This window comes from Lutjanus erythropterus, chromosome 9 (genome assembly GCF_056507025.1).
Source record: "Lutjanus erythropterus isolate fLutEry1 chromosome 9, fLutEry1.hap2, whole genome shotgun sequence".
NCBI classification, from domain to species: Eukaryota; Metazoa; Chordata; class Actinopteri; order Lutjaniformes; family Lutjanidae; genus Lutjanus; species Lutjanus erythropterus.
The window spans coordinates 18,623,731-18,635,663 of NC_139325.1; the positions used below are offsets into that span (position 1 = coordinate 18,623,731).

At 39.4% G+C, this 11,933-nt stretch overlaps 1 protein-coding gene across 1 annotated transcript; it reads left to right on the forward strand.

Moving 5' to 3' along the window:
• The first annotated feature begins 8,794 nt into the window (after positions 1 to 8,794).
• Positions 8,795 to 10,103, forward strand: tmem158 (transmembrane protein 158). Its single transcript, XM_084725650.1, has one exon. It carries the CDS (start codon positions 9,252 to 9,254, stop codon positions 9,951 to 9,953), a length of 702 nt encoding a protein of 233 aa, XP_084581776.1. The 5' UTR covers positions 8,795 to 9,251; the 3' UTR covers positions 9,954 to 10,103.
• Positions 10,104 to 11,933: the final 1,830 nt, after the last annotated feature.

The window sequence follows — 11,933 nt, forward strand, 5'->3', positions numbered from 1 at the left end:
TTGCTGCCAGCTTTGTCTCTTTATATTTCGCTCTAATTAATGGTTAAAAAAAACTGCATGGCATCATTCCTCACTTTAATGGCAAAGACTTTTAAATCATTTATTTTTGGTTGCATTAAAGTTGTGCAGTTTTGGACTGCTGCTCTGCCTTTGAGTCTCAGGTACGAGCAGCCTCTGTTGTTTTTCAAACAAATCACTTTTGAAAGCAACCAATCATCCTCCTTTTCCACCTCCCATTTCCCACCACCATGACAAACAACCCATGGTAATCACCCCCTCTCTGCCTGTTTCGCAGGACGATTGCATTTCACCAGCAGAGAACCAGATGACAAACGACCACACGGAGCAGCCAGAGTGGAGTAGAAAGCAGATGAGGAGGGGGGGGGGCTGACTTGTCTTCACCTGTCCAAGGTGACCTTTTCTTCGTGGATGGGTGTGTGATTCACAATCCACATCCGCCTCGATGAGAAGTAGGCTGCTGGTGCCACGGAGAAGCAATCTCACACCATCTCAGTTCCCCGAAAGCGCCGAGGAGCCGGCTGATAGGTCTCTTACGCCTCTGACCGTGGTTCAGAAAGCCTGATAAGTGTGATGTTATTTCCAGGGCCTATTTCACATCGACAGCACCATGTGTCCTTCACTTATCTGTCCTCATGGAAGACAAAGGCCTCGGGAAGAAACATGACATTACAGACCGAGGAGATGAGGAGGTTTGGAATGAGATCTTAAAGAATCCGTTAAAACAAGTGTCTGGCAGCATCGCTCTCCTTCCTGATCTCTTTTCCTGTTCTGGTTTTCTTGCACCTCTGCATGACTTTCACTCATCAGACAAGCTGTTACAAAAATACACAATTCGCTCCAGTTGCCCATCCACTTTGCCTGATTTCAGAGCAGCTCCTTAGCAATTAATGTTACTAATTAGTGTACAACTCCTCAGATCTGCAGATCCCTCTGTGGTCTCCTACATGCACTCAAAGCGGCTGTAAGAGAGGCCTGGGTAGCAATCTTATGAAGAAACGAATAGCCTGATTTTTAAATTGTCATCTTGTTATATCCTCATTTAAAAATTTAATTTCACGTGTTCATTAGTGTTTTAATTGCTTGAGACAGAGAGGATAACTTTATAGTAAAGGCGTAATTGGGATGTATTAAATCATTTCAGGACAAAATAATATGCAGTGGTTTAAAGTAATTAAGTACGTTTACTGTAATATCTATCCAACTACTTTAATTGCTTCAGAGACCATCACAACTACGCAACAAGAAGTAGCTCAACAGATTTGATTCTTTTTAGATTTATGAGTCCAGTGGGCAAAAATACCTTTTTATACACAGCTGCAATTAAACTTCCAGTACCCTGAAACTCACTGAAGCTGAGAAATCTTTAGGAAATAGTTACGTTACACAAATTTAGTTTGGAGTTGCCCTGGTATGTTATTTTTTAAGTGATTAAAAAAAATATTTGCACCTATCTGTCTTGCTGGACTTGACATGTATACTCATATACAGTACTAAAGCACAAATTTGAGGCCTTTGCACTTGAGTCTCTCCAGTTTGTGCTTTATACATAGTTCTACTCCACTACATTTTAGAGTCAGCTTTGTAGTTTTTATTACACCACATTTATTTGACACCTCAGTTTCATACAATTTGGTTTATTTCACAAGAATAATCCATGCAGCAGGCCTGTCAGTGCTTTCCAGAGCCTCTGTGATACATACTGTATATACACATACATTAATAACAGTCAAGTTTAGTTTAAATTACCAAGTATATAATTCACTTTTTATTGCCTTTCAAGATGTTAGTGACAACAGCAAGAGTGTTAACAGAGTGGGAAAAAATACCAAGGTATATTATGCTTATAATAAGACTTTATTTTTTAGACATTTTCATTGAGTAGTTTTATAGTGTAATACTGATTCTTTTACTTTAAAGGTGAATTAGAGTGACTGGGCATTACACTTTCATTAAGTTGGGATTTATAAGAAGCAGATTTAAAAAGAAAAACAGACATAAATGTTGGATCCCACAATTCTCATAAGTCAACATTTTTGTTAGACCCTCTCCGTCCATATTTTCAAACTCCATCCATTATCTATAACCACCTACTTAGAGGGTCACAGGAGGCCGTTCCCAGCTGACATTGGGTGAGAGAAGGGGCACACCCTGGACTGGATGCCAGTCTGTCACGGGGCTGACACACAGAGACAGACACCATTCACACTCATATTCACACCTATGGGCAATTTGGAGTCACCAGTTAACCAAACCTGCATATCTCTGGCCTGTATGAGAAAGCAGGAGCCAGAGAAAAACAATGCAGACATATGCAAACTCCCAACCCACACAGAAAGGTCCCAGCTGACCATCAGGTTCACAATGTTATAGTATTGTACTATATCAATATGATATTAGAGGCCTTGTGTGTTTCAAGGAGCTATTATTGAAACTCCATCACCTACAGTATTAGGCCACATTTTTTTTTACATGTTCTGTAAACAATGGTGTTAAATTCCTGGATTTGCGAAATAAGGAGGAGCCTTAAAAATGCTGAAAACTAAGCTCAATAGTAGGAGGAGCCTCACTGGGTGTAAATGTCTCCTGAGATATTGTGCTCAGGGTGGTCTGCAGTCAAGCCAGCCATCAGTTTACTGTATCCACACTAAATCTGTTTTCACATTCAACTCTGCTGGACTGTGATTTCTTGAAGAAAGGTTTGAACTTCAGGAAATACATGTTTTGGAGGACTTTTGGTAACTTGACACGCCAGATGGTTTGTTACACACAAACATCTGGGAAGTCGTCCTTAGAAACTGCGCAGACACAAATGGATAACTTGAAGCCTGGCAAGATAGATTCTTGTATTATGTCATGATCTTTCAAATCCAGCTCCCTCACAAGCCCATCTCTTTCTGGGCCATCTGAAGGGTTTTTTTCAACAAGACCCAGAACCTTCACGCTGTGAGCTGACAGTCCATAACCACTGTACTCCACCAGGCCACCCATCTTTAAAACTCCATGTGCCAAAGTCTGTAACACAGGCTTTCAGTTAAATTTGTTCAAGATAATCCTTATCAGACTTCCTTCCTTTCTTTCAGAGTCACAAAAGACATGTTACAGTAGTATAATAATCCTCTGAATGAGCAAAATGAACCTTAGCTGTAAAATACATGGAATTTCCCTTCAAATAAAAGATGAATACCTGTGCTGTATGTGGCTAATATGTGATTAGATTTGCAGCTGCCGATGAGCCTTTTTTGCCTGATCCCTCTGTGCTTCACTGCTGCCCAGATTTCTACGGTTTGTCTCCAACTCCTTGCAGACCAGCAGCTTTTTACTGCCCGAGCAGGTCCCAGGTTTCTTCAGAAGAAAAGACAACCGAGAGAAGAAGAAACTCTGAGCTGTGTCCGTGTGATGATATGTTGATGTGTGACTCTGACGGAGAGAACAGCTGCCCTGTGGATTGTTTTTTGACAGACAGGTCCTGAACACAACATCATTATGAATATCTATGCCTGCTCTGATCCCCTGCAGTATTCTCGGCACTGACACCAAACATGACAATAATAATAATGATGGTGTTATTAGTGTTATTGTTCTAAACAGGCCCTATATTTCCTCGACACCCCACTGCTCCTCCGCTTCTAGGGAAACCGCCGTTTAGTTGCCGTGGTGATGAGTCCTGGCAGTGATTGGTGGTATGACAGAGAGAGACAGACAAGGGATTCACCAGGCTCAGATGTAAAAAAGGAGTTTGAACATGAACGTATACTGAATCCTCAACTTCTAATTAAGCTGGTTGTCTGTGTGAGCCAGTGGGTCAGACTAATGGTGTCTGAGCCAGGAGCCACTAACAGCTCCTCCTTTTGCTTTGCTGAATAAAGAGCCACATTTTGAGAAAATAAATCTTTCATACACTCTCCTTTGGCACAAGAGACTTTTATCTTAGTCCCATTTGCATTTTTGTCACCAAAGCAATTTACATTTTTATAGCATAATTAATGAACAAGAGAGTCATTTACATTTTCTTGCTCTGCTCACCACTACATTGTCTCGAGCATATCTGATGTGGAGGGACCAGCATTTGGAAGCGTGTGGGAGTGTTTGTGAGATGTCTGAGTGTGCAGAAAGAAAACCAAACAACTACGATTGTTTTAAAGCAAAAAATGTGAAGTAGAATCACACTGTCATAATCAAACAGGACAGTGAGGACAAGACAAGGGCTTTCAGGTGCAAATTGAGGCCAAAGCGTCTTTCACTTGAGCTGGCCCTCACATCAAATACATGGAGGCAGGCCTCGAGAGCAGATTACACCATTTAAACAGCACAGAAGAAAACAATTCACACAAGTGGCATTCATATTTCCAGGCCCGCGCAGATGAAAGAGAATAATTCATCACAATTTTGCCTTGGGTCAATGACCCAATTCTGTCAATAGCTTATTATCTGTTCTGATGCATTATGTAGACGTTGTTAGAAAGAGTACACTGTTAAAAGGCATAATTATTGCCTCATTAAGAGCTATATCAACCTTTAAAAAGTGGTAACCAGAGGCAAGATGCATGTACAGTTAAGTGTTTAACAAGTGGGGATGATTACATTTTTCTGCGAGGAGGAGACAGGAGGGTTTATTCAATATGAGCAACACCTGTAAAATATTTGTTTGTTTTAGTCAAATTATTCAGTTTTACATGGTGTACCTTATATTTTGCATACAGTGAGTTCAAGAGTACATTATGTACAAATGTAAGGAAAAGGCAGGTCAGATATCAGCTCTGAGACTGTAGATCAAACCAATTGCAGGCAAAGATACAATACATTATATATCATGCATAAAATATCTCAACTTATCTTTTCACCTTAGGATAGTATAGATACATTAGCACTAGCAAAATTGTAGCAAGCTAGCCATTGCTCAAGCGAACCATGTCTCATTTATTAACATTAACTTAATTGTTTTATTGAATCTCATCAGTTTGTTTTGACTCCTGCTGATATTTGGCTACTTTCTTGCTGTTGCAGTAATATTTAATATTTAATATTTAATATTTTTATATTTCTTCATGTCTTCACCTCGGGTCCTTTCACAGCAGATTTCTCACATTAATTTTGTCAGTTACGTCTTGTCACATCTCTTGCTTGCTCTTGGATTTACTTTGAAGTAGGTTATGTGCTTGTGCTTTCTATATCCTCCAAGAACAACATTCTCATTCTCTTTTTCTTTTTGTTTTCCTTTGTTGTCCATTTTTGAGAAGGTAGCTAACACAGCCTGATGTGTGTCAATAACGCTGTGTGGTGAATCTGTATATCTGTATGGTATCTATCTCCACTAACAGGTTTGGTTGAACCACTGGTAGAAAACATATTTACTGTACAATTTTGAGGTATTTGTGCTATACTTGACTACTTCCATTTTCCACCAATTCATAATTCTACTCCACTGCATTGAAGAGGCAAATAGTATTGTACTTACTCCTCTACATTAATTTGATAATAATCTGCAAATAAACAAATAAATTCTGATATTATATCAGCAAGACTTTATTGAGAAACTTATATGAGAAACTGGCCCACCTTTACTATCAGCAACATTAATGCATCAATAAAAATAAGGCAAAAATATAATATATATATTGTTCTGAAACGGGCCATTCTGTAAAAAAGTACTTTTATGTGAGTAAAATTTGAAATGCAGGACTTTTACCTGCAACATAGTATCTCTATATTGCAACTTTTACTGACAATATGAGTTCTTTCTGCATGACTAGGTTGAACAAAATGCAACATTTTTAAAAGGGTACCTATAAAACAAGATGTTATAAAATTGACACAGTGTTCGGTCCTGTCGGGGTTCAACTCTCAGTTACATAAATGTAATGCTTTTAGGAGAAAGGGTGGCTCTGAGTTCATTCTGATCTGGGCCAACGCTGGCTCACGGTGACCACAGCTTGAAAACACTCCTCGCCAAAGTGGACCAGGTGTTCGACCACGAGTCCTAATATTTAAACTTTTATTACAACTCCACAAAATTGAGATTAACTGCAGCTGTGTCCTGAGCTGTAATTGTAATCGGATTTGCTGTTTGTGATAAAGTGCTGGATCCAAAACACAGCAAAGGGAGGGTAACGGAAGGGAAGGGCAGGGGAGGGGATGGTGTCCTCTTAAGCATCAGATGCAGCAGCCAGGTGATACTCACTGTGTGTACAAAACCCCTGCTGCTGCAGCACAGTGGAGGCACATGTTTATTGATGTGTCTGGCTGCCCCAGAGTGCACAATATGGCTGAGAGAAACAAACACCAACATACAGAAAGCTCTCAGAGCAGAGAACAGATGAACAAACAAGCAAACAGATTACAGACTGTTTACCTCTCACACACGTTTTCATACAGTATATCAATGACAATGAATGAAAACACATGCAAAATATGTTTCTGTTGTGTTTTTGTATTACTTTTTTATTTGTTGCATTATATAAGTGTAATATAAATTGAAGTTGAATTACATTCAAATGTATTTCTCACTTAAACTCACTTAAAGCATCTAGATCTAGATAAAAACAATGGGTAATACAGAATCAAGTAAAACAACCAGCAGGCCAATTAGTGGAGGCAATTTAGGAATGTTCAAAAGCCAAACAAATGTTTCATTCTGCAAATACTTTTACACCTTAACTAAATAAGTATTCAGTTTGTCTATAATCAGGAAGTCTTGGGACAGCCAGTCTTAGATGGGCAGTGAGAGCATTTATAGAAAGAAGACAAGAGGCACAAGAACTGAGCCCTGAGGAACCCCACATGTAAAGGGAGCCTATAGGAGGAAGTAGTAATTAGGTAACTTTACTCACTATCCATGGAAAGAAAGCCACCCAACACACTTTGGTTGCGTTTTATTGTTGCTTTTTTCATTATATATATTGTGCAAACTTTTATGTCTGTGCCTTTGCTTTGCATGTTTTAGTGTCTAACAATGCAGCATAATGTTGTTTTTAGTCGGTGAGCCATTAACATTAATATCACTCATTTATTTACTTTGCATGTGTTGTTTTAAATAAAACTTGACAATCTAGTATAAGGGTCTCCTGAATGATGTGTCTATTAACATTAACATTCTCACTTCTTTTTTTATTACTATTCTGCATGCTTAAAAATGATAAATGGTAAATGACTTTGATTAAGTTTAATCTTACATTCTGTTTTTTAGGGTGACTTTGTAACATCTGTCCAGGAACTACAGATGAAAAATGGCATCTCGGGTTAACTGTGGTACATTTACAGTATATTTATTCATGTGCATTGTCATGCTGATTCAGTTAACTTCATTGACAATCATGAATTTATCACAAACACAGTGAAGCTTTTTGTTTTGAACCTTGAGTGTGCAGAATTATAGGCTTTGTCATCTAATTACTTGTAGTTAAATAAGAAACCTCAGTCTTTTCTGTTTAATCGTAACCACAGTAACTCGTTGTGTCTACAGCGCACAGAAGAGTTGTTTTCATGACTCAATAAAAAAACAGACAAGTATTGAATGACATCTTGTATGAAATATGTCCTTGGTTTCTTGCAGATTGAGCACAGTGTGACTGTAAGATGTGACACGATCAAGTTCCTCTTCTGGATGTTTTACATCTGGCTATTTACTCTTTCAAAGGATTATATTTTGAGACTATTCTTACATTTTAACAATGTATGCAGAGTTTTAGACAGAGTTTGGACTAGCAGGACAAATCTTGATGGGGAAGTGAGAGACCAGCACTTGCCTTTACCTCATCATCAGTGCTGATGTGCTCTTGAGCAAGACACTCAATCTCCTGCTGGTCCAGTGTAGCAGCTATATGATTCACACTGAACTCAGTGAACATACTCTGGTTAGACAAAGGTTCAAAAGTTAATCTTCCCAGCATGTGATGTAGATCAACTCTTCATCCTTTTAGCTCAATCACTCTGAGGCTGATGCGACCTCTGTCACATGAAATCCCATAATATTCCTCAGCTTATTGTGGCCTTTGGGGGAATCAAAACTCCATTACATTTAAATAAAAGTTTAGAAACACTCCATTTTGAAAAATGTCTTTGGACTATAGCACCCTTAGAAAGTGAGCTCATGTTCTCTGCAGCCTATTTTTAATTCTGAGAGTTTTACAATTAACCAGTATTATTGGGATGATTGTTTTTTTAACCACCACAAGTCTATTTCTGGCAGTCTAGAGAAGGTTTTTATAATGCACAGTAGAATAAATACATTACATTAAAAAATACATTAATTTCCTGGAATCAACTAATCTTTTCTCATTAACTTGATGTTAATACACAGCTTTTATTTAGTTAGTTAATTAAACTTAAAAAATCTACAAGTGATGATTTAAAAACACAAATTCTTTTAATGTGAGATCTTGAACTGACTTGAGATGAGGAGGTGAATGAATGAACTGTACAGAGTTCAATCAACTCATTAAATTAAGTTTCTAAAGAAACATGATCAACATATTTGCAGACTTCCCAGCATGCAGTGTCAGCGTTAAAGCTCTCCTGAGATCCTTCTCTTTCATATTTTGAAGAAAACATACACACTGAAAACTTGCTGCGTGTCTCTAATACATTTTAAGACAAGTCATGATTGTTTTTTTGATTCCTTGTCTTGAGTATTTTCTCTTGCTGGGAGAAAGGAAGTGTGCCGCACAGGAGTACAGAGAGAAGATCAGCAGAAACAGCCAGACTAAGACTGGAATTTCTTTTCAGATCATTTTATTTCATGTCCCTCCACTGAGAAAGTTTTATTGAGCGTGTGTGTGTGACTGCATGTGTGTTTGTGTTAGGACTGTCGATAGGAAGATGTGTGATGAACTGCGCGCTTCTGTCCCTGCGCACTGGAGGCTCCCAGCTCGCCACTCCTCTGTGTTTTCGTACTCGGCGCTCACACCTGAAGAAGTGACAGAGGGGGAGTGAAGCTGGAGGCAGCGCACAGAGCAGTTCAGCTTCTTCTGCACAGCGACTGCAGGGCACATTTGGAGAACAAGTCAGAAGGGAAATAATAACCAAAGGGAGGGGGATGCGCGCATGTGTCAGGCTTTGGACGTTTCCATTCCTACCAGTCGGGCTGCAAGGAATTGAATCTCTCCATCGGGAGCTGCGTTTTTAAAAAAAAAAACACCGGCGACTGGCATCTTCCAAACATTGCACGCCTCGTCCGCCCGTCGCCCTGCGGATCGTCACAGCACCATGCGAGCAGGAGAGACGCGCCCTGTGCCATGCTGAACGACTCTCCGACCCTCCTGCTTGCTCTGACCGCGGTGGCCGGACTTCTCCAGCGATGCCAAGGCTGGAGCGACGAAGACCTCCTCCTGCCGCCCATCAACTCCTCCAACAGGTTCCTGGCCAACCTGGAGGTGGACGTGCGCATCTCCAAGAGGTCCGTGGAGGAGAGCGACGCCTCGCCCGACGCCTCCTCCCTGCAGACTCTGTCCCAGTGCAACGTGAGCGTCCAGAGACTCCTGCCTACCTCGCTGGTGGCCCGCTGGGACAGCAGCTTCGGCTTCCAGTGTGATGTCCTCATCTACACCACCAACAACCACGGAAGGGCTTTTTTCTCCGCGGCGTTCAACAGGGCCATCTCGCCCGTCGTCATCGAGCACCTCGGGGTCACCGGGGGTCAGCAGGAGCTGCGGCTGTGCGTGGGATGCGGGATGTCCCGGTACCGCAGGTTTGGTCAGGGCAGGGCGAGGGGCCAGCAAACCGGGGATCAGGTCACGTTCTGCTGCGTGGATTTCAGCCTCGACGAGCTGAAGGGGGACAAAAGTTGGAGGCTGAACAGAAAGCCCATCGAGTCGACACTTGTGGCTTGTTTCATGACTTTGGTCATCATTGTGTGGAGTGTTGCTGCTCTCATATGGCCAGTGCCGATCATTGCAGGATTTCTGCCCAACGGGATGGAGCAGAGGAGACCGAGATAATTGAAATGATCAGTAACACTGTTCAATAAGGTACACAACATTTTGAGTGGTTACCAGGGAAGACATGATGAACGAATGAGGAACTCACTGGTAGTGAGTCTTTTAGATAATGAGTAACTCTTTATCAATTTTTTATAGGTGCTAATGATTAGTTAACGAAAAAATGAGCGAGGAACGTCTTGATAATTGTAATAACTGATGAAACTTAATGAGCACTTTCCTAATAATTCTTAATGAAAGACTAAACCTATACATTTGATAATGATGAGTTACTAGAAAACAGAGTGAGAAATCCTATATTAATGAATCATAAGGTAATTATTAGTTCATGGATAATTGTGAATGATCACACTGTCTGTATGAATTGTTCCTGATTAACACTGAACCAGTGACAAAACCAGTAATGACTCATCCACTACTCATTAAGTATTAGTTTTTCTTTTTGTGGCCCCCTAAAGTAAAGTGATATGTAATACTGAGCAGTTACTAAGTAGTCCCACATTACAAATCATTATTTTATGATGACTTGCCCTTTTTTGTGTTCTTGTACTCTTTCCTGTCCCACTGCTTGTGCCTGCCCTTAAGTGAAGTGATCCATAGGTGGTTGTTACTAAGTCATTACTTCATCATTGATGATTGATTCATAGATATTAATATTCAAACTAATAATTACCTAATGATTCAATAATAATCTATCAGTCTGTTCGCTCTCTCTTTGGAATATTAAGGAAGTACTTATTAATGATTCATTAATTATCCTGATTCATTCCTCACTAGTTTCTTAATTAACACATCATTACCTAATCATTAACAACTCTATAAATACCATTTGATCTGGAGTTACTCATTAACAAATGGTTCACCTGCAGTTAATGCCCCATATGTTCCTCATTTGTTCCCTGGTAAATACTCAAAATTTTGTGTACCTTATTGTAATGTGTTACGAAATGATCTTTATTATAATTAGCCTGTGCTGCCTATACTATAATTGTAGCCATTCAACTGTTCACCTGAATGAATGAGTGCGGAACTTTGGAGAACTTTTTGATGAAATGCTTTATAGTTTTGGGTGTTCTTTAACCCTTATTACACCTCCTCCTCCTCATACAACCAAGGTAAAGTATGATGGATTATACTAGCCAATAGTAATCTATACTGGGACCAACACCAATGTGTTTTGTATACCCTTGTAGGCCTTCCTATAGATTATGTCAGCGTAAACTGTGCAAACTTTTCTCTTTAAACAGTGTTTGTATAGTTTTTAATCTTTCTAGAAAGTTTTTGCCTTATCCCCTGTGTAGGACTTTTGCACTGAGACCTGAACTTTAAAGTGTGCCGTCACATATATTATAATCTATAGTATGTTCAAAGTAAATGTAATACTAGTTTTTTCCAATACATTCTGAAAAATAGATGTTGTTTCTGACAGACTGAGAGGGTTTCAATATTTATATTGGTAGATTTATAATGTCAAGTTCAATATGCGTGCTTATTTGTATTCATGTTCCAAAATAAAATTTATTATAGGCTATAACGCAGATTCTCTCTGACCTGTTCTCTGTAGCCTAAATCAGTTCACTTATTCAGACTTATTTCAAGTGAACACAGCATGTGATCTAACGCGGAAAGGCTTTGGGTCAACAAAATCAAAAATCTTTGGGAAAGTTGCCAGTTTATTAGGTACACTTATAAAGGTGTTGATGAACTGTATAATATTTTTGAGGGTGTAGTTTGTGGTGCTGTTTAATCATATTGCATTATTTTATTTAGCCTGCCCTCACTGATATAAATGTGATGAAAAAAAAAAAAAGTCAGGTAACAAAATTCAGCATCGATGATTATGATAAATTTGCTAATGAGTAAACTGTCAACAGAATTAAATGTAGCAGGTGCTTTTTTATTATTTCATAGTAGGTAATGCTACTTTATATATTGTCTAGTTCAGTGGTTTTCAAACTGGGGTTCGTGAGTATGGGGGCC

Coding starts and splice junctions, on each gene's coding strand:
- tmem158 (XM_084725650.1), top strand. CDS start 9,252: ATGCTGAACGACTCTCCGACCCTCCTGCTTGCTCTGACCGCGGTGGCC.